This window comes from Rhipicephalus microplus, chromosome 1 (assembly GCF_043290135.1).
Source record: "Rhipicephalus microplus isolate Deutch F79 chromosome 1, USDA_Rmic, whole genome shotgun sequence".
In the NCBI taxonomy this organism is placed as follows: domain Eukaryota; kingdom Metazoa; phylum Arthropoda; class Arachnida; order Ixodida; family Ixodidae; genus Rhipicephalus; species Rhipicephalus microplus.
Genome location: NC_134700.1, coordinates 84,893,798 through 84,916,833, shown reverse-complemented (window position 1 = coordinate 84,916,833; position 23,036 = coordinate 84,893,798). Strand labels below are relative to the sequence as shown.

At 39.7% G+C, this 23,036-nt stretch overlaps 1 protein-coding gene across 1 annotated transcript in view; it reads right to left on the bottom strand.

Moving 5' to 3' along the window:
* The window catches only part of LOC119178611 (uncharacterized), a 243,067-nt gene that overhangs the window by 70,419 nt on the left and 149,612 nt on the right, over nucleotides 1-23,036 (bottom strand). Inside the window, exons 22-33 of the mRNA XM_037429824.2 lie at nucleotides 21,556-21,612; nucleotides 20,752-20,961; nucleotides 20,024-20,196; nucleotides 19,168-19,351; nucleotides 18,039-18,181; nucleotides 14,302-14,396; nucleotides 13,807-14,008; nucleotides 11,149-11,443; nucleotides 10,433-10,536; nucleotides 8,140-8,249; nucleotides 5,857-5,963; nucleotides 38-211 (exon numbers count right to left, since the gene is read on the bottom strand). Of these exons, the coding sequence (XP_037285721.2) occupies nucleotides 38-211; nucleotides 5,857-5,963; nucleotides 8,140-8,249; nucleotides 10,433-10,536; nucleotides 11,149-11,443; nucleotides 13,807-14,008; nucleotides 14,302-14,396; nucleotides 18,039-18,181; nucleotides 19,168-19,351; nucleotides 20,024-20,196; nucleotides 20,752-20,961; nucleotides 21,556-21,612 (1,854 nt within the window). The remainder of the gene's footprint in view (nucleotides 1-37; nucleotides 212-5,856; nucleotides 5,964-8,139; nucleotides 8,250-10,432; nucleotides 10,537-11,148; nucleotides 11,444-13,806; nucleotides 14,009-14,301; nucleotides 14,397-18,038; nucleotides 18,182-19,167; nucleotides 19,352-20,023; nucleotides 20,197-20,751; nucleotides 20,962-21,555; nucleotides 21,613-23,036) is intronic.

The following is a 23,036-nucleotide window of genomic DNA, read 5'->3' as shown; positions in this document are numbered from 1 at the left end:
GACCAAGGGAAAAAATGTTTGTTGCTTAGTCTCTTACCTCATCATCTGCAAAGTAGATCCGAAGCGCACTAACCGCGCTTGAAAGAAGCACCGTAGAAAAGCACAGTAAGATCCGCTGGCCACGAGAGAAGCAAGAGCAGCTGTTCATTGTCACAACAGAGTGCCATAGGTGGTGCTCACTGAGTACACGCACAAACGTGCGCTGCAGTGCCTGCGGAAGAAGCCACCAAATGTTTCAAGACATAAGATATTTGCGCCACAGTGAATAACGTCGATGAAGTCTCTACGTGTAAAATAGTTTTGTTAACAAAGACAAATTACAGTCGGATTTTAGCCCCACACCACATCGATAGATTTGATATCAGAGGCAGTTAGCAGTTGACTTTTTGAGACTTGCATGACAAGAACTGCACAGTGAGAAAGCAACAAAAACTCAACAAGTACTAACAAACAAAGTCTGCATCAGATTTAAATGCTGCAATTTGTGCTGACAATGTTCATATACACCTCTGCGCAAGGAAAAACCCATTTGCATATTTGTGGCTTCCATATCTGAAATATTGACGCTCTCATACGCTAGTATGAGTGGGAAGAGCAGGAATTCTGCACCATATTTTTACTCGATTTATCCAAAACTGTGAGTGATTCAGATAAATATTAATCCACCATGACAGGTTCATTCTGTGCCGCCACACAATGGTTTCATTAGCACACAGACATATAGATAGATAATATTTTTTTATTATTCAATAAAAGATAATACATAGGAAAAAAGTTATACAGAAGGAGGTCCCAAAGCTCTAGGCTGCAAGGGGACCTCCTGTGCTAGTTACATAAAGAAAACAAAACATGTAAAGCAACTCGGTAAACAATAGAATAAGTTTAAAGGAATCAAGTACATTTCATTGCAAAAGAAACAAACAGTCAATTATTGTCAAATCGAAACACTTGATAGCAGATGAAATCCATCAGCAAATGATCAATAACACCTGGCAGCAGAAGAAATGAAACTTGAATTGTATATACACCTAAGTGCATGTTAGATGATAAACGATCGATACAAATATCACATGTGCTGAGTAGTAATAGGTAAAAAAAAGAAAAGTTAAAAGTGGTATGTCTCAAAGCGGCAACAATGCCAGACACATGTTATTCATCTAATTTGGTACAAAACAGAGCAAACATAATGAACGATTAGTTCCGAATTGAACAGCATAAACAACGAGATTATTTAAACATTAAGTAAATAGGAATTTAAGCGTTTTTTAAAACTGCCTATGTTTGGAGACATTTTTACGTCACTTGGAATACCGTTCCAAACGGAAATAGCTGTAAAGGTAGAAGTGAATCTGCCATAGTTAGTTCTAACTTTCGGTAACAGGAGGTTATTATTTGATGCAAATCGAGTTATATTTTGATTAATGAGTTGTTCTTTATTGAAGACCATGAAAGGCATGTTTGAGTGAAGAGAATTGTATGTAAGGGTTGCCATGTTGAAAAGAAAAAGTTTATGAATTGTTAGAATACGAAGCCCTTGTAAAATAGCAGATGCGCTACATCGTGATGGTTGATATGTGATAATGCGAATGGCCTGGTTTTGAACATATTGCAAAGGAGCAAGATGAGTGCTATATGTATTGCACCAGGATGCAATGCAGTAAGTGAAGTGACTGTGAACGAAGGCATAGTAAAGAGAAAGCAAGGTATTTGGCCCAAAGTATGGACGTGCTTTGATGAGAATCCGGATGCCATAAGCTGCTTTTTGCTTTAGGTGTGAGACATGGGAAGTATACTTTAAATTTGCATCAAGAATCACTCCTAGAAATCTACACTGACTGGAGGCTTTGATAGGATAATTATTGACCGTTATAGACGGATATTCAGTGACCTTTTTTTGAGTGGGGTGAAATAGCACAAAAACTGTTTTACTAGGGTTAATTTCCAGTGAATTATGACGACACCAGCGAATTATATTTTCAAGATCACTGTTTAGTTTAAAAGTAACAGTATCGATCGAGGTGCAAGCAGTTAAAATCGTAGTGTCATCCGCATACAGATAAGGTAGACAGTGCGATAGGTGAGAAGTTAGATCATTAATGTAAACAGTGAAGAGTATTGGGCCTAGAATTGATCCTTGAGGTACTCCCCGATTGATTATTTTAAAATTAGAAAGATGATTGGATATGCTGACAGCCTGTTCTCTGTCAGTTAAGTAGCTGTGAATGAAGTTCAGGGCAGGTCCTACAACACCGGCCGCGTTTAGCTTGGTAATTAAAATTTTATGAAGGATTGAATCGAACGCTTTCGTGAGGTCAATAAACACTGCTCCAGCATATTTACCTGAGTCAATATAGTGTTTAATCGTATCCGTGAATGAAAGAAGCGCGAGGTTGGTAGAGTAGCCTGCACGAAAGCCAAACTGCGAGGCAGACAGAATGCTAAATTTAGTTAAGTAATTTGTTAGTCGCTTTTCAAAGCACTTCTCTATAACTTTGCTGAGCACAGACAGAATTGCAATGGGGCGATAGTTAGAAACCAAACCCTTATCGCCTTTTTTAAAGACAGGAACTATTTTGGCTCTTTTTAAATCAGATGGAAATGTGCCATTTTTAAACAAAAGGTTAATTACATGTGAGAGGGGATCAGCGACGATATCAGCGACATATTTCAAGTGAACTGGTTGAATTTCATCAAGACCCGCGCTTGTTAGTTTTAATTTCTTGATCACATTGTGAATTTCTTCTGGTATGGTAGGATATAGAAAAAAGGACTGTGGTTGCCTTTCAAGCGTACCTTCAAAGCTGTCGGAAACGGGTGTGTTATTAACTGTAAAATAATTATTAAATTCATTCGCAATGGCTGTTGGTTCTTTGTAGGTGCCATTAATGCTAGAAATCTCATTTGTTAGTGTTTCTTTTGAGTTCCTGTTCAGAAAAGAGTTGATGAGCTTCCATTGTTCAGTGATACCAGTGGCTTCATGAAATTTAGCTTCGTAATACCTTTTTTTGGCGTCTCTCAATAATTTATTTAGGATATTTTTGTAACAGGAATATCGCTGCTGCAATTTGTAGTTAAATGGACAACGTTTCGTCTTTTTGTACATATTGTCTTTCTTACGCATACACTTCAGTAAACCATCAGTGAGCCATGGGTTATGGGGTGCCGGATACCTTTTGTGGCATCTAACAAAAGTGGTTGCTTCGCGAATACATTGCTTCAATACTGATGAGAATGCCTCAAAAGCTAGCTCTGCATTTGTTTCGGATTTAATTCTCGACCAGTCAAATGATGACATGGAATCTATAAATGAAACTTTGTCAAAGAGGGCTTTTCGAAAAGAATGCTTCGTTCGTGACAAGGCCGACGACAAGCGACAAAAAATGGCATAGTGATCGGTGATATCGAGGGGTATTATGCCACATTCATTACTTGATAAGTGGTTAGATAGAATGTGGTCAATAAGCGTGTTTGAGCCACCCGTAATACATCTTGTCGGCAACGTAAGAAGCTGCTCATAACCAAAGCCTGTAAAACAATTTGAATATTCAACCGAACCTTGATTGGAATCTTCTAATAGATTGATGTTTATATCTCCCATAATAACAACGTTTTTCCTTTCTCGTGAAATTCGATCCAGGGTTTCATGCAGTGCCGAACAAAACTCGGGCACGGATGATGACGGTGAGCGGTAGACGCATGCTAGAATAGTTTTTTCTGAATGGGGTTGTTCAAGATTGTCGTCGATTTCAATCCATACAGATTCCGTGTTATCAGCTAGAATGGCGAGATCGTTACGACGCTTATATTTTACTGAAGATGATATGAATATAGCTGATCCACCATGACTGTTCGATTGGCGGTGACAATATTCTGGAGTGTAGTGTGGTAAGCAATATATGTTTCGGTCGTCAGACGATAGCCACGTTTCAGACATACAGATGAAGGAAAAGTGATGGGCAAGGGATGCTAGGTAAACACAGATGTCGTCATAATGTTTTCTGAGACTACGCGTGTTGAAGTGGATGGCCGATAATCCTGGGCTTTCGAAAAAACGTCGAAGCTGGTTAGCGGAGTAATACATTTTGAGGCGTTTTGAAGGTTACTCAGCAATTCAGTTGATTGCCAGACACCAACTAGGAGGCAGAATGAAACACAGAAAGGTCTGCATCCTTCGTGATGCGGTATACCCGACTGTCAACTGATTTTCGTGCTTTGATCTGACAATTGTCGGTCCATAGGAACTTCCAGCCATGTTCCCTCTTAAGCTTCAGTGCCTTAGCGAAAAGTCCTTTCTTTTCCAACGTTAGATGATCATTTACATAAACAGGACGACTTTGCGAGCCCCCAAAGCCTAGTTCATTGGTGTTCAGTTTAGCTTTTCGTGCCTTAGTAATGAAATCTTGTTTCTTAGTACGTGAGCAGAACCGCGCGATGAGATTCTTGTCCCCCGTTCCAACTTTCCCTCGAACGCGATGAACGACGTCAATGTCCCCATCTGTAATAACGCAATCAATTTTTGCCCCTACAGCCTTCAAAATTGCCGTACAGTCTTCTCCCTGTGTACACGGAACATTCTTCAATTCAATGTTATTTAGCCGAGAGTATTGCTCAAGTTCAGCTACTCTGGTTGTCAAGGCATCATTCTGTGACTGCAGAGCTTGATTGACTGTGCGTAAACGGTCGCTTTCTGACCTCACTTCTTCGACAATAGAATTCAGCATTTCGACACTGGAGACCAAACTGTTGACTTCGGCCTTCAATGCGTCAATTTCAGGTTGCGTTGCGGAGGCTTTTTGGTTCATCTTCGCAACCAGCTTTTCCACTACATCATCCAGTTTACCTTCGGACCAGGCCTCAAGCGACTGGATTCTTTTCGTTAGTTCAGCTACAGTTGGCATAGTAAGACAAGCTACAAGCTATACACTACAAGCTACAATACACTGGCAGCAGCAAATGCGGTAATATGTTTATGAGCACGATGCAATAAGAAAACCCACCAACCTGCAAAGGCAAGTAAGTTCGTTTAGCTTGCGTTCCTCCAGCCGCAGGTGCTGCTGCCAAATGAAGCCGGGCAGCCTCCCGCACTACTTTTGTAGTCTGTTGGTATCAGCAGTCTTTATCACCAGGCGATGTTTCCACGGTTGACACTGGTCACGCAGGCGCGTTAGCCACCGACAGACCAAATCAGATGACCAGGTAGAAAGCGTGCGCACCCGTTGAGCAGTGAGCACGGGCACCCAGCAAAGCCCAGGCGAACCAGCGTCGTGTGGTCAGCTACGTAACCAAGTTGGGAACGTCGCAGAAAGCCCAGGTGAACCAACGCTGTATGGTCTGCAAAGGCAAGTAAGTTCGTTTAGCTTGCGTTCCTCCAGCCGCAGGTGCTGCTGCCAAATGAAGCCGGGCAGCCTCCCGCACTACTTTTGTAGTCTGTTGGTATCAGCAGTCTTTATCACCAGGCGATGTTTCCACGGTTGACACTGGTCACGCAGGCGCGTTAGCCACCGACAGACCAAATCAGATGACCAGGTAGAAAGCGTGCGCACCCGTTGAGCAGTGAGCACGGGCACCCAGCAAAGCCCAGGCGAACCAGCGTCGTGTGGTCAGCTACGTAACCAAGTTGGGAACGTCGCAGAAAGCCCAGGTGAACCAACGCTGTATGGTCTGCAAAGGCAAGTAAGTTCGTTTAGCTTGCGTTCCTCCAGCCGCAGGTGCTGCTGCCAAAATACAGTCAAAGAAACACTTACTTAGTTAATATAATGCTGAGAAGCTTTAAAATATACAAACCCTGCCTAAACATTTTAGTGTGAAATGAAAACAACCTATTCAGGTTTGCTCCTCCACTAGATCAGTACCTACCATTAGCAAATGAGGACTGTGTCTTGAAGCAAATGCCTCCCTTTCGATTCTTCCATCCTCGCTGTTCACTGAAAACCACTCATTGAAAACGAAGTGCCAAGATTCTTCTGAAATGAGACAAATATGTGTGTGCAAAGCACAATTATATCCGACATCATCTACAGGTGCATATAAAAAATACAGAAAATTTCTGTCAATTCTCCCAGCAAGAAGAATTATAGCCAGTGAAGCACTTTATTGAATGAAGCACATGCATAGTAGCATGCTTGTAGCCTTTACTAAATTATTATAAAAGTGAATTTCCAAAACTACCAACAGTAAACACAAGTCAACATTAGCAGTCATTAGCTGTGGCGGTATTGCGTGAGTATATAACATACTATAAACAGCCTGCTGCAAAAAAAGTGATCGTACAATTTTATTCTTCCAGTGTACATATTTCATGTTGACTATGTATATGACTGTTTTCTTTGTTCTAGTTTATATCACTAGACTGCATTTTCAATAGTTCAATTGATAAATTTTCGTTTTTCGATTTAACTTCTTGTATAATGCCACTTAATACTATATAATGCTATATAGTTAAACTCTTTATAAGAGGCATGCCCCAGCAGCGATTCTTGTCCCCTGCTTATTAGGCGTCTCTTATAAGCAGAAGAACTCGTATGCATTTTCCAATCATCCCATATCTTCTTGTGGGCACATTGGTGTCTTTTATAACCATTTGTCTCTTATATCAGTGTCTCTTATAAAGGTGTTTCATGGCCAGTGATTATTAAATGCAATCAATAGAGAATATATGTACTGATATTAAGGTAGTTGACCGTTATACATTGTCAGGCTTGGCATAACTTCAGAAGAAGAATCTTGAAACAATAAAATATTGAACAGAATTTATTCATGGCCTAGTTGGTACTCTTTGTATATTCTGCTGCTACTAAAAACACACGCATAAAAAAGAGACACGAACACGACAACATGGGCAGCACTTGCAGCTGATATATTTCAAGCATGAAACAGAGAGATATAAAATTAACTCACACATGCACAGAGTAGCCAGCACTGCCTAACCTACCCATTTCTTAAACAATCTTATCTCAAAATACCGCAGCTGTATTGAACAGTCACTAATACATTCATCACCAAACTTAGTGATATAAAAGGTTTCCAGTAAGTCACATGCTGTCAGTTGGAAGTGTCACCTATGTTGTTGTGTTTATGTCTCTCTTTTTTGTGCATTTTTTTAAATTAGTGGGGAAATACCATACAGTAAAAGTATTGAGCAAGGGGCATCACTGAAGCAATGCTTTGACAAGCAGACTTGTCTTTGTCAAAGACCACAACTGCTTGCTTTAGCACCGTCTATATGGATCTCAGAATAACAGAGAGATGAGCTAGTTGGTAAGTATTCATTCTCAAAGACAGGGCAAGCAAGCTCAGACATAAGAAAGAAGCCACAACAATACAAACAACAGCTTTTATGCGGTCATTACTTTTTTGTGTCCATCCTGTAGAGTGTACCTGCATGCCTTCATCCCTCTACACATAAACGATGCTCTTCATCTCCTTCTGTCACTTGGGGAGAGGGATGAAGGCATGCACATTTGCGACATTAAGAAAAGCAGTGGTGGCCTTGACAATGACAAGTTTTATTGTTGAAGTATTGGCTCCAGCAACACCCACTGTTAATAGGCTTGATCGCAGGGGGCGAGGGGCACATTTGAAAGTTCTACATTGTTGGATAATGTTGACTTTATGAAATGCATGTCCTCATCCTGTTCGTCTTATGCTGAGTACTGGTTGCAACAACAATCCGTTACGCATCTCTTTCAAACCATACATAGAGGCACAGTAGGGCGTAATCAATAAATCAATACAAAAATTTATTTCTAATATGACAGTGTCTCCCAATATCAGTGGCTATGAGGAACTAATTCATCACATCTCCTCAAAGCAGAGCGCACTGCCCATATGTAGCACTTGATTATTCCTAAGCTGAACAAACGAGGTGATGGGGTGAGCATGAATCAACAGATGACTTAAAGCGTAGTAATATTCAATAGTAAAGAGAGTTCTGCTCAAGGTGGATAAAGGGAGCGTGGCAGTTTACTGTAGCTTCATACTCCTTACAGAAAGATATCATTTTTCATTTCTTGAGCTTCTTGAATCTTATATAGGAATTTATGTGCCCATACTGAGGCAATAAAGTTTGATACTTCACATATAAATAAGCATGATCACACTGCAGTGTCGGTACATAAAGTAGGAGATTGTATCCCTTACGTGTATTCCAGTGAACTGCAGTGATATCCTCCAAGAACCAAGATGGAAATTCTCCAGAGTTGTCATGCCAGACTTCCACACTCACAAGATTTCCCAGAGTGAAGTCTGTGCTGAAGAAGCCAAACAACAAAATTGCGATAAGCTGAGCCTCAACGACGTGAAAACTTGTCTGAATGTAAGTGCTACAACCAACTCCTATTATTTCAAACATCGAAAAAGATTTTAGATTTTGATGACAATGTCCTCCTCACTAATTTTGTGTGGTGTTCACGTATGCGGCATGGTTACCTTGTAACCATTTACAGAAATGCATATTGTACGAACATAAAAATGATCTTCAATTATTCCTCTCTGTTTTGAGAAACTGTAGTAAAAATCATATTTTCACTTCATCAAGTAGCAAATTATAATGCTATACGAAGTAAGCCTGGCAGCCAACTCTTTTAGATTCAGTCTTGTGTAATTAACTCTATACACTGGTGTAAGAGAATGCCGGTGTAAGAGAATATAGCAACCTCAGGGAGAGGTGACTTTTTCACAGTCTCTTCACATTGAAGGCACAGCACACAGAAAGCTATAAAAGACATCCACTAATGCCTGCATGCTGAGATAATGCACATGCCAGCGACTGTGACCGGGCTCTTACAAGGTTCACAGTTGCTCCTAGAGTGATACCCTCTCTACTGTTCCGTACCTTCATGCTCCTTTAAGACAGACAATGCATTTCCTCTCTATCAGAGCAGCAATCTACAGCAAGCATCACATGCGGAGCAATGTTATTGCATGCACCTTATGAGTGATGGAGATGAACCAGTTCATTTGAACTCTGCTTCAGCAGCATTCGACATCCCTGCTCATGCACTATGCACTCGGGTAGAAAATACGATGTGTTGGGGGGTGTTATCTATTTGGACTTTGTGCGGAATATGACAGCGATGGCGATACCACAACAGCAAAAACTGATCGACAGTGTCTATATAGTAGTTGCTATTGCAATAATAGCAAGTAACTAACATTGTGAAAGAAACTTATAATTGGGCATGGGGATTTTCCATCGACCAAATACAATGCCTTCTGTTAGATCGCACTAAGTGCTCGAGTTCAGGAGCAGTTGGGTGTGTGCTGCAAGAAAAAAGTGGAACCAACTCAAAATGCTGTAATAGAATGCCAGAATATTCATGGAATGGAAGTATTTATGATCAAATAGATTAAAAGCTTAGAATATTGATGGAAAAAAGTATAGATAAGCTTATTAAAAGAGGATTCTGGGCATAGGTAAAAACACATTTCCAAACACACAAGCTTGTATATACCAATTACTAGTATGTATACCAGTGCTGGAGGAATCATAACTCTGTCATGTTTTTGTGTTTCAATGTTGATGCACCTCTTTCAATGTTGATGATACAGGAAAATCACAAAAAATTGTCAGTGTTTTGCCCCAATGTATTCTAAAAAAACGCCAGGCCTGCGTGCAAGGCGCAGCACAGTCATAGCGAAAGCTAGAAGACCGGCTTTTCAGAGCATTTTAAAACACTCATTGGATAACTACTGCAAGCACACTTGCTTGATACCCACTAGGGCATTAATAATAAAATTTTTTTAATAGTAGGTTAGCATTCACTATGCTATTTTTCGTCATTCTTCTGAGAAACGTGGTATCCGCTACACACTTCCAAGAAATTTTGTGCCAATGATTCATGTAGTAGCTGACTACGATTAGAAATTATTGCTGAAGTGGGTATGCACCACAGTTAATAGGGGAACAAGAACAAGCTTTTGTAATGGGTTGAAGCATTTGACGTCCCACTCGTTACACTATTCGCATTGTGCGACGACTGGTTCTTCTTTCGCTATTTTAAAATGCTTTATAAGTCGTATTAACGCGATTGCTTTCATGACATCAAGCCTGCCTAAGGCAAGTTTGCCAACAAGTCACAAGCACCGGCGTAGCTCAGTGGTAGAATACTGGGCTGGCACCCAGGGGACCCGGGTTTGAGCTCTACTGTGTCATTGATGCTAGGTTTTTTTTTTTCTAAATTTGCATGATGTGGTCACGGACACCGATGGCGGTGGCGGCAGCAACGGACAACTACGCATGACCCGAGTTGTGATCTCATAACAGCGTTTGCTGTAAAAACAAAAGTGTGCAATTCATTGCTTTACACAGTACATAAGAACTGCTCTTCTTTTTTTTGCCAGTTCCTACGGCAGCCCCAAACAGCACAATTGTCATGTGAATTGAGCAAAGTTTCAGGTGTTTTTAAATGTAAAAATGGTGCACCTCTCTTACCCAGCCAAGAAGGCAACTGTGGAACATCTCCGAAAAAGTGGGCAGCTGTCGGCAAGCCTTATGACTTCTGAACCGCCTGCCTCTCCATGAAGTATGACTGACACCTGAATAATAATTGTGTCAATTGATGTAACTTCATACTCTATAAGGTCCTATAACATTTCGTGTTCATACATTAATATTACCACAGGCAATGCTATGCCGTAGAATTAAATACTAGAATGTGTAAAACTTACTGTAAAGCTAGCAGGTTATCTATGAGAAAAATTTTAAAAAGCTTAGTTTTGGTTTATTACAGTTATTTTAGTACTACAACTTCAGTTAACACATGTTTGTTAATTAAGTACTATATGAAAGCACTCTGAGAATGGAAGCCTATGAAAAGGAGTTGTTTCGATAAAATGAGAAATGTGCATAAAATAAATTGTTTATTATGGCATGACTAGCTTTGCTGCATCACAGTTAAACTAAGTAATTTCAGTTGAAACACCGACAAATTTCAAGATCTCATGAATAAAAAAAATGCCTCCATTTAAACAAGTCCTGATAAAAAAAATGTGCCTTCAAATGTTTGTTTCTTATTTTTGCCAGCTTATATTGACGCATGCCATGATGACAATACTTCAAAACCTCTTCTGAAAGATCCTACTCTTTTATTTCTTTTTTATACATAGCAGTTTTCATCCTCAAATGCAAGAAACCAAAGCTGTGCTTACCGCTGCTGACGTTCCCGCATTAAGGTAAGGCCCAGTTCGCACGGTGATCAAGTACAGGTGCCGTGCAGTCCGTCGTGCCGTCTTCAGTGAAAATACGTGCACTTCTTTTCTTGAACCATCAACACCACAGCATAACCAGCCCGATGCGAGGGCGTAAGCTGCTGCAGTCATTATCAAGAATACTATAATGAGCCAGTTGATCTCTTTCCCAATTATCTTATGCACTGGCAGTTCATGGAGCTGTGTTTCGAGAGCATGCCAGATCCCTGATATGATGGGGTGTCCACCTTTGCATCTGCAACAGATACGAAACAGCATATGGAAAGGCAGACACTCTGACATGAATTACTTGGTACATTTCATATTTTTTTGTGCATAAGCTGCACTAAATACACAGGAAATTCGGAGCTAAAGTTGGGGAGTTGGCTATGTGCGAATTTTAGTGAGCAACTTTACTTAATAGCACTGCTTCACCATAATGCAGGGCTTGACAACATTACATAAAACAAGTTAAACTTGTTAATTTCCTCAGTTTGCAGTAGATGTAACAATCCATATGCAAGAGTGAGTTAAACGTGAAAAATTATGTTATTTACTTAAATGCAGCGAGACTTGGATAGAAAAAAATACACCATCTCCCACTAAAGGGAACCACATGTAGATGCGAAGCACCTGCTGCTAATGCTTACTGGCTTGACACTGGTGCTCATCGCGGCATTGTGCAGGAGAGAAACCTGGGGAGGTGAAAAGCACGCAGTGATCGACCGGTTTTTTCTACTGGAGCATGCTAATCACTGCTAATGGACAATGAAAGACAGAAGACTTCAATTGGACACAGAGAGCTGCAGTCCACTTTTAGTTAATGCACATGCTGTGAATTTGTATTGTTCAACAACCCACAGAAAAAAATCTCCCACTGGCACAACCTTGGAGGTCGAGATCCAGTGCCTGTATACAAGGGGTCACCAGTGAATGGTTGTGCAGTGCGAGCAGTCAATTTTTCTAAATCAAGAAGCTCACGAGCATAAACTGCTAGCGTCGGTGGTGCGAGGTGAGAGAGGGAGAGCGTAAGAGAGGGGGAGGAAACATGAATGCGCAATGGGGGTGTAAATGTCATGTGGAGGGATGCTTAGAGCAGAGAGAGGCGGGAGGTAGTATAGTAGGCAAGCAGTTGCTGCCAGTGTCGCCGTTCCAAGGTGAGAGAAGAGGGAGCGTAGGAGAGCTACCTCATCAACCCAAACAAGGGTTGTGTCATTTAAACACTATCATAAATTTATACATTCCTTTTTTTTCTTTGAACTCACACTGAAGCCCGGGTTTCCCTACCACAAGGTCTACTTCAAAGTGGGAAAGCAATCACACTTTGTCCCCTTTCTCTTCTTTCTTGCTCAAGCCCTATGTTTTCATTACAGTATAAATAATTATTTAAGAAGAACTTTTTGCTGGGTGAGTTGGTGCATGTCTGTGGAATGTAACGTTGCACATACAATCGGACGAACACAGGAACTAAAGAAGCGTAAATGAAAAGAGCGCAATCCGTTGTGCTCTTGTATGTGCAAAGTTACATACCACATAAATAATTATGATAGCCCCAATACGAAAAAAAGAAACTAGTGAAAGGGAAAGGCAAATTCTACTTAGCTATCAGTTAAAGAACTCACAGCAGCATCAGATATGCCACACTTTACCAGTTTAGTTAAACTGACTGCTGTTCATTCATTTTTGCATAGGTTACCAGCAGTGTTGCTATCTTATTGTAAAGCTGGAAGCACCGAGGGACTACTTGAGCCTGAGTTTTCATCAATGCTACTGGTCTCCTCTGTTCTCATCACATATGCCCAATATTATTTCATGACGAGAGGTTTCCGATTCAGTTTTATCTCTACTACAGATATCTTTACAACAAAGCACTGAAAAGCATCAACACTTGATGCAGGAGTCGGCCCACTACAGCCTGACCAAATGATGCTATGTGTGACACGGTAACACAGAGGAACACCTCATTCTTAGCCACCAGTGATAATCTCAGACTCACTGGCAATGCCACAGAAACAACCTAAGAAAGCTCCACCTTATAGAGTCTGTGCGCATAAACTCACTCAATTGAACTCACTTTAATCACCATTTGTACAGTCGACACGGAATCTTTTACAACTTTTGCTTTTTACATTTCATCATGTTCCAACTTCAAGTTTTCATCACTTAAATATTCTTTTCTACTGGTGTTCAGGTTTCGCAAGCTTGCAATATACAGAAGAAATGCCTTTGATTGGGACCCAAGCCCGTATTCACAAATCAACCTCACCTTTACCTCGAGTTGTTCTTATCAGTTTTAAGCATTTAATGTAACTGATGAACAATATAGGCCAGCATTGATGAACCAATCTTGCTGTTATCTTTTACCCTGTAACCATTCTTGTGCCTTTGTAGCACATGCAGAGAGCACAGAAACTTGACGAAAATGTGAGCTAGGTAAGGACCAGGTTGGTTTGTGAACACGGGCCTCAGCATCACAAATAACCTGTGTGACTGCCTCATATCACCTAACAACCGATAAAATAAACTAAAATGAGGTGAAGGATAGCTTTGGATGTTATTAAAATTGATACGTATATGCATGATAGTTATATGCATAGAATTTGTAGCAAAAGAACATACTTGCATTCGATGGAATATGCATTTGTTGCGCCAGTCACAGAGCAGCTGTGCATGTCCCACTCATTGTTTTCTGGGTGGAACTGCAAGCACTGCTGTCCAAAGCCTTGCAGTTGATATGTGAAGCTTGAAGAACCATACGTTAACTTCCAATTGCCAATGCGTTCTGGTATTTGCACAACAGTTAGATGGCAATCCTTGCAGTCTACAAGAAATAATGTAGAAGGATTAGCACAATGAATCAATGAATAAATTAATCAGTTGATCATTGCCAGAAGCATAGGTTGGGTGTAGCTTAATTTTTATTTATAGAGTTAATTATTGCTTCTGAAATTTTAGGTCATTTAAAACTTTAGGACTCCTCATTCATTTAGCGAAAAAGGGGAACAATTTCTATCACATCTATCAGGAGCTGTATCCACTGGCACAATTAATTTGGGAAATTATCATGTGATCAAGCAAATGTATGAAGTTGCCATGACATGTTTAGAGACTCACCTTTCAAAGCTGCTTTGTTAACATAAAGGTCTGTCATAAGAGACATTCGATGAACTGTGATTCCATGGGATGAGCCCAGCTGTTCAGTGCCATCACTGCCAGACAACAAAATGACAGAGTTAGATTAGGTTAGAAGGCACGCACTTGACTTCGCACATGGTATGTAATCAGGCTCACGCTTAAGAGTGGAAACTCTTTCACTGTGCAGATTGTCGATGATGCTGCATCCGGAGCAACACACCTGAAACTTTGCTCACCTAAAGAGAAAAAGGTTGAGACAAACCTTCAGGCAGGATGCCCCGAAGCAATTACAGCTTTCCATGTACGAGGGCAAGAGGTGGAAAGAAAGCAGATGCGTAATCTGTCCACCATGGGAGTCAGCTTAAGCAGACCTTAGGGTAGTTGGTGACACAGAATGATGCAATGTGGTACGAGATGGGACATACTGTTTCTTTAAACATTATCCAGTACGACTAGTGTAATTTCATATCATGGCATACAGATGTACAGACACATAAAAATAACATCATCACGACATGTGAATGCCCATCCTAAAGCAACCAGCTTTGTCTCACTGAAACTCAACTTGTGCTTCAGCAAATAAGCTTGTGCATGAATGACATGCGATGGAACAGGAAAAAAACAGGACAATAAACACACAAGATGCAGTGCTGAGAGGATGCACCTCATAAGCTCACGTACCATGAATGACACGCAAGAAACAGCACTACACCCTGTGTGTTCACTTCCCCATTTTCCTGTTGTTTTTTTTGTGCTGTTCAGTTACAGTGTTCAGAAATCAAGTAGCCTGCCTAAAAACCCTTGTGTATGACCACTCGCTAAGTAGACTTACTTTTCTAAGCGTAAAATTTAAAACTTTGTGGTCAGTTTGATGACTAGCTACTTCTAGTGGGCTGACTAAAGAGTGAAGCACAGCTCAGTATGGGTGACTCTGCACTGTTGTGCAGTTCGATTTTCCACACTTAAACAACAGTAAGAAAAAAGAATAAAAAAACCTGGAAAACAAGCTTTATTTTTATACACTTCAAGTGATTCTGACTGCTTGATAAAATGCAAAAGTGTTCAGTAAAAGCAGATTTAATAGAAAAAAAAAAGTTTACACTGAGTTGAATGTGATCCTCATAGCACATTGTCATCCGATACCAGTTCAGGGTCACTTGAGCTGGAAGAGTATGCACTGTCACAATTATCAAGTTTTGTTAGCTCTGAAGTGCACAACTGTAGTTTAAAAAATGGCAGCATATCTACAGGGTGAACGATGGAGAGTAGGGTGAAGCATCCGTCCGTCCATTTGTTCTTGCTTCCGTCTGTCCATGCGTCCGTCTGTGTGACCGTCCGCGCATCCATCTGCCTGGCCAAGTGTGTGTATGTTTGTGCATTCGCACGTCCATTTGTGCATCCGCCCCTGCGTTCGTCCATGCATTCGCCCCTGCGTCCATCCGTGCGTCTATCCGTTCGTGCAGCCATCTGTGCGTCCATCTATGCATCTGTCTGTGTGTCCGTTCATCCATCTATTCAACACTCCAAGTACCACCATCTCGCATCTTTTAATCATATATTCCCCATATAGAAGCACCGCCATCCAGCAGACATTCCAAGGACTAAACGAGAGGTGACATACGCACACTTTTTTACGGCTCGCGCTTTGTGTCTACTTCCCAGCTTTACCCAACTCGAGTTCATGGTGTATGCTAGTTCACTGTATTCATGGCACTGCGGCCCAACGCTCGCTAAATATTTCTAAAGCCAAGAAGGTTACACCCAGCGAGTATAACGTAGCAACGCTTTCTTGTCAGAGAGAGCTCACTGTACATGCCAATGACTGCTAATGGGGAATGAGAGACAGGAAAATTCGGCTTTTAGTTAACGTGCACGCTGCGAACTTTTATTGTTCAACAACGCACAGGAGAAATCTCCCACCGGCACCACCTTGCAGGTCAGAACGTAAAACTGGTTACGCACTACGACAAGGGATGAACAGGTGTCGCTTTAAGGAGCTTCGCCCCGAAAAAGGAAGTTTACAGAGAAATATATTTTTCTGCACTGTAACGACAGCATGATTTCAGTATACATAAAAAAACTTACAGCTGCTCCTGGTGGTGGTGAGCTACCATGTGTGCTGAACTTGCAGCAAAAGAGGGTGAGATTTCACGTTAATCATAATTCAGTTAATTTTAAGCACAACTCATAGCACACACTCATACTATGAATAGTGTGCCCTTTTGAAAAACTGCCAGCAACAAAGCACAGAGTATGTGCTCTCAACTTGTACTTCAGCAGCTCCTTGCGAGATTGCTGATACCGTAATTTTTAGCAAAGTGAAGAATGTAATATTCACTCAAGCCTGATATAAATAAATTAAACAAAACCACTTTGATGCATAGATGTATCTAAGTTAAAATGACACCACTGAACAACACTTCAAACTGACAAACATGCCAACTGGAACGTTGACGCAGACATGTTTGCCAAGGCACTAGTCCCAGCACATGTGTAGTGATGAATGGTCAAATGCACACAGCTTGTGCATGAGTGCACGAGTGATTCTGAAACAAAACGTTTATTTAGACTATTTCTTGAAGCAAGATTCAAAGTGCCGGCAACACACCTGAAACTTTGCTCACCTGCGTTTAAAGTCCAGGTTGAGACAAAGTTCCGGGCACACCGCAGACACTTACTTGATGGCTAGCAGCTTGTCCACAATTATCCCGTGGGAGATTTCAGTGTTTTTTTTGTGTGTGACAGAATACAAACACATTTCACATGCCTATGCACTGTCTGTATTTTGAACATTCTTCCTAAAATCATCATCAAACAGTTGAACAAAGAATTTACTACCAACTAACACAGGTGTATTGATCCTGTAATAATAAGTACATGGTCTGAATAATTTTAGTATATATTGTATGAAGGTTATGAAATTTCGATTTGTTTGATAATGTGTGATTTATTACATTCTTTGGTGATGGTTATAATATACACACCTCCTCGCCCTCATCCACATCCGGTAGTCATGTTGGTAGCATTTCTTTTTCACGTTTTTCTCTGTTTGTTAGTCAAGACCGAGTCGGAATATTTATTTGTGTATCATGTCATATGATTTTGTACAATATAAGTTGAAAAATCAAGTTAATAAAGTCACTGAGTTTCTCGCTCATTCCCTTGGAGGTGGTTGGCAACAATGGTCGTGCTCTCCACTTAACTTTTTATATTTTTTTCTCTTTTATTTTTTTTAAATTACCATTTGACAGTTGTCCTATTAATTTTTTTTTATTCGATAGCCTGCAGCCAGCAGTACATCAGTGCAGCAGGCAGGGCATTGTTTGTTATTATAAATTTCATTACATAAAGATTAAATTTTGCCCACACAGACCTTTCTGTCTCCATACAAACCCAGCTTCAGGTTGTTGGATTTCGCTGAAATTATTTTTTTCAGTGAAGAGCAAGGACCAAAATTAATTACCAAAGATCACTTTCTTTATTATTAAACACAAAGAACAATGACATGTGTGTGCTTCTAACAATCATAACCAGGACAGGCCTATACCTTTATTCACAATAAACAAGTGGGTTTACAAAAAGTGTCTTCTGTCAACTCCAGCATAATATATGTGGGGAAAGTAAAACTACTGTCCTAGCTACAATACTACAATCTACTATCCTGGCTACTAACTAAAATACTACTATTCTAGCTACTAAATAACATGAAAACTGACCTCAGGTACACTTGAAGACCATCGGCAAAGTGCCCCACCTCCACTCTTACGTACAGGTGAAACTGGGACAGATCTTGGACATTAGCAAGCTTGTGCACATGAGCAGTGCCAGGGTTCAGGAGGAATTCTTTTTTGTGCTGCACCTGTCAAAAGAAATTTAGGCTAAGTTGAGATGAAACAGTTAAAGTAAAAAGTTTATACTTTCTATGTAATTTGCTACACTTTGTCCAAGGAGCTAAGAGAAATAGATTTTAGAATAACTGGTACTTGCCTTTTGAAACTAAAGTTTGCTAACAGGAATGCCATCTTTCTGTTTATATATTACAATAAATACCTATATACCTATCAGTGCCTTTTTATTAACTGAGAAAAAAAAATAACTAAAACATGAATTATTATTTACATACATTCCCATCAGAAATATCTGGTGCAGAGATATAGATGGCAGCTGTACAACGTGTGTCCACAACTATCGCAAATATTTAATTATTTTTCTGTGCTGTATATCCTATGCATAAGGTTATGTGCAAGAGCGGTACGCACTAAGGTAGATGTAGACGAGATAATTCACTTGATTCATATTGAGAAAGTTGCGAAATCATGGGACCATTTTCTTTGTGCCAGAGATGCCAGGTGAAAGTTCTTATCTCCACATTCTGTACACCACCTATAGTAACTGTTGATTAAGTAAGCATGTACAGATTATAAAGGACAATGTGAAAGCAACGCATTTAGTAGAAAAAAATTGTTAGAATATATAAAGCGCATAGTATAATAGTTCTTTAGTATACATTTTAGGGATTTAGTGGAATACACAAGAGTAAACATTATAGATCTTTGTGGTGAGAGCTTCCTTGGCATGCTGCTATAACATCTGTGTCTATACAAGTCTTAAACTTTCGTGAATGCCAGCTCAAAAATACAGGGGATAGTGAAGTCATCATCACAATCATGATCATTCTTAGCCTATGACGAAAGCAACTTATCCTATCTTCCATGATACTGTGAAATGGAAAACACAGCTGTGGATGGAAGCAAGTTAAGTGGCGTGATGAAACTGAGATGGTCACAGGAATAGAATGTACAGTTTAAAGAGTAACAAAAAGAACATTTTAAACACCATACTCACATGTTGAAGAGTGAAATTCACTACGTGAGCTTCCTGCTCAGGAATTGTGGCACTCGGGTTTATGGCAAAGGTAGATGCCACACTTGACAGCCGGAGATTTAGTGACGATTGAGGAATGCCAAATGCCAGGAAAGGAAACTTGTACGTAAAGCAATCTGTAGGCTGCTTCTGAGCGGCATCCATACTGTAATAAGAACAAAAAAACACATCCACAGGCACACTAATGATAGCATTTGTCAGATATGAAAGAATTGTCATCTAACTGGGGGACGCACTGGCAAAAGTAGAGCGCATAGATTGAAACGAGACAATGCGCATTGCATGCACTTTCATTTCTACCATGTTCAGGTTGTGTCATATGAGTGCGATTTCAAATCAAATACTAGCATCAGAGCCCACATTTATTTTAGCAGCCAGATTCGTACGAAGATGACAATGTTATCCTGAGTGATAGCACATACCATTCTTTGTAAAAAAAATTTCGTGTCATGGTTGAATCTGTGAGCACTGTACGTGTAGCACCTATAAGCCTCAGATGTTGATATATTACTCTGTTCAAAAATATTTTTGTGAATAACTGACGGCCTTCCAGGGTTTTGCTTGCGATACCTATCTAGCTCCAATTATAAGTAAAATGCTAATAATAAAAATTGGAGCTAGTTGTGCATACTCTTGCAAGTATCACCTGCTTACCTCATTTTTCACTAAGAGTGAATAAATGACCATGTTGTGCCACACCTTTTAATGCCAGATATATCTTTTGTACTATGAAAGGAGGAGTAGTGAGTCATTAACTAATAAGTTGAAGTGCTGAAAATTCAGAAATAACATAAAAATTAAACCTAGAGGCCAATACCTGATTGCAAAAGTGGGGTCGTGCAATATTGTGCCAGAGTTTTCATGACGACTGGTTGTTTCTGAGGTCGCAGAGCATTGCCCACCAGTGGAAGCAACAGAAACGGTGAGCTCAAGCCAGGCTGAGGAAATATGCAGCGTCTCCTGAGGAACATAGTTGTCCCTAATGAAGTTCTGTAAAAAAAAAGAGAGAAAGAAAAAAAAAACACTTAAAAATAACCCAGAATAAACACAGTATGTGAAGTTGTGCCATAACTGGAATTTATGGGTAATTTAGATGCCATTGAATATAAATATAAATTTCAGTATGAATAAAAGTAGAATTTCATATATATTATATTATATATTATAAAATTATATTATAGAATATTATAAAATTTCAAGTAGAAATGCTGGCACCTAAGCAATTTAGAAATGTAGAATTTGAACACCCAAAATAGCATAGCAGGCTACAAAAAGTGCTATTGTAAAAAACATGTCAGTTCAATGTTAATCATCTGTAGCATTTTTGACATGCACATAAATGCAGATCTTGTATAGGTTTTTGCAGAATTCTATGACAGATGATTGCACAGTGGACATGAGATTTATATCGAAGTGATGAACAGGGTCTACCTCCTATGGGCAACGAGACAAACTGCTCGATAAAAACGACCTGTGTCGCAAAAGGGACACAAAAGTGTAAAATTTGCAGAAGGATAAAAAAAACAGTAATCGTTAAATACAAACCTTTATCATGCCTTCAATGTTGTGAATGTGTTCGCAGAACATGTGCCACGTGAGGAGATTCAGTTTCTGTGCCGATTTTATTAGATGGCCCAGAGCTGTGACGAGTTCTTGCAATACACTTTCCAAGCTTTTGACCTGTCGCCTGGACCGAACATCTTCAGCAAAGGATCGAAGCAGCTGCGATGCAGCAATTAGATCATGCTCTTGTCCCTGAAAAAAAGCGCCTGTTTATGTATTTTGATTACATGTCTTTCTTACTATATTCCTTACAGAATTCTGTACTAAATCTGCAACACCTTCAATGACAGTTTTATTACAATATTTCATGCAGCATTTCATACCATACTTCACAGCATGTTTTATAACAAATTTTATGAATCCACGCTATATTTGTCCCCTTCTCCAGTTTTGCATTGCTGCAATGAGAGCAGCCAAAAGATGTCTGTTTTGCGAGATGGTTGAGATTCTGTGGTAATAAATCTCAGTGCCAGCCTTGTCATGCTAATATAATACAATGTAATAATATTACAAGTTACAAGCAGTCTATACTTGTGACACACTTTTGTGAAGTTTCAGAATGAGGTTAAAATAGACATAGCTTTCGGGGAGCTGAAATAGCTGGCTATATATAATACCAATCAGTTGAATCGCATATAATGGTAAAATCATTTCAAGAAGAGGCATAATTATTGTAATGAAGTCATTTTACTATATAGTGTAGTAGCGCAAGCTCGATGGGGACACTAAAAGTGAAGTCGCTAAAAGAGAAATTGACAAAACCGATTTAAAAAAATTTCTTCTCACCAGAAATGGTGGCTTCACAATGACATTCCACGTTTGAATGAAAGCTTGCACAACGTTCTATAATAAAGGCATAAAAAACAAACTTTCATTAATAATGAACTGAGCTTATATAACATGCCACGTATGGAGTCTATATGATGGCCTTGTCCTCTACTAAATATTTCATTATTAATGAGAACCACTTTCCAGAAAAACACCTTCCAGAAAAAGAAACTAACCCTCAAGATATCCCTTATTAGCTTAGATACTTCAATGTTGCATAAAAAAATGTTCACTTTTTCATAGTAATTTCTATGCACAAATTTACAAGAAATATTACTGCATATGAAGTATGTCAGCTCAATTTTATGACATTTATTACATCGTGCAATATGATCCTCATTAATTAACATCGCTAACAACATAATGTATATGCACCGATTGCAGAACTTTTTTTCTTTTTAAACACCATACCTAGTCTTTCGAATCCACTTCTCAAAAACATCACCCCATCACCATTTATTCTGAATGCCTCCAACTCTCTTCCCCAATAATAACTGTGCAATTCCTCTACTCATAAACACTAAGTGTTCGTTTCATATTACGTGCTGTCTTGCATTTTCAATTTTTTCTTAAAAGGTGCCTCTTGCGTTTTGTATATTGTTCTCATTTTTTTAAATGTATACATCTACTGTACCAATAAGATCTTTTTACACTGATATAACCGACACTATATGTAATAGGGACCCCTCCCACAAGTGGCGTTGAGTTCTCGGGTATCAACTACATAAATACACTGCACTGTACATCATTCTGTATTGAATAGTAAACTGATTGACTGTGTTTTTATGGTGAGTGTTAATTTTCTAATGATATAAGTTACAGTATATTATGCTACTATATTGATAATATATTATATGCTAATACATTGTAACCTAAAGTGTTGGCTCTGTAACCAGAGCATTGAAGCGCTGAGCACAAAGCTGCAGGTCTTGTTTCTTCCCCCGATAGTCCCATTACAATAAGAATAAACTTTAATAAAAAATACGTTCCTGTGCTGTCCTTTTAGTGCATGATAAAAAAAGTCAGAGTTTTGTCACAAGAGCGAAGCAATGAGTGCGATAGTAATAACTTGAAATGTAACACTGAGAACGACTAGCCAATCGAAACGTACAGCTTACTGCTCACGCACGAATGACGCACGAGAACAACACACACAGGATGACAGCTAACTAACAAAGTTTACAGCTCAATGCTTAATGCACTGCTTAAACAAAAATGATGCACGAAACGTAATCACAGGTACAGATATTAGTGCGAACTAACGAGTGTCCGAGTTGTTACTTCACTGTGTTTCAAAGGCGCTCTCTTTTTGCAAACAGGGCTTGCCCAGTGAGCGAATTTGACCTCTGTGGCCCAGGTGACAAACGCAATCATTCTGGTGGAAGGCCAAGGCACATGGTTCTCCTCCCTGTATGATGAGCCTGAACCCACAAGCACCT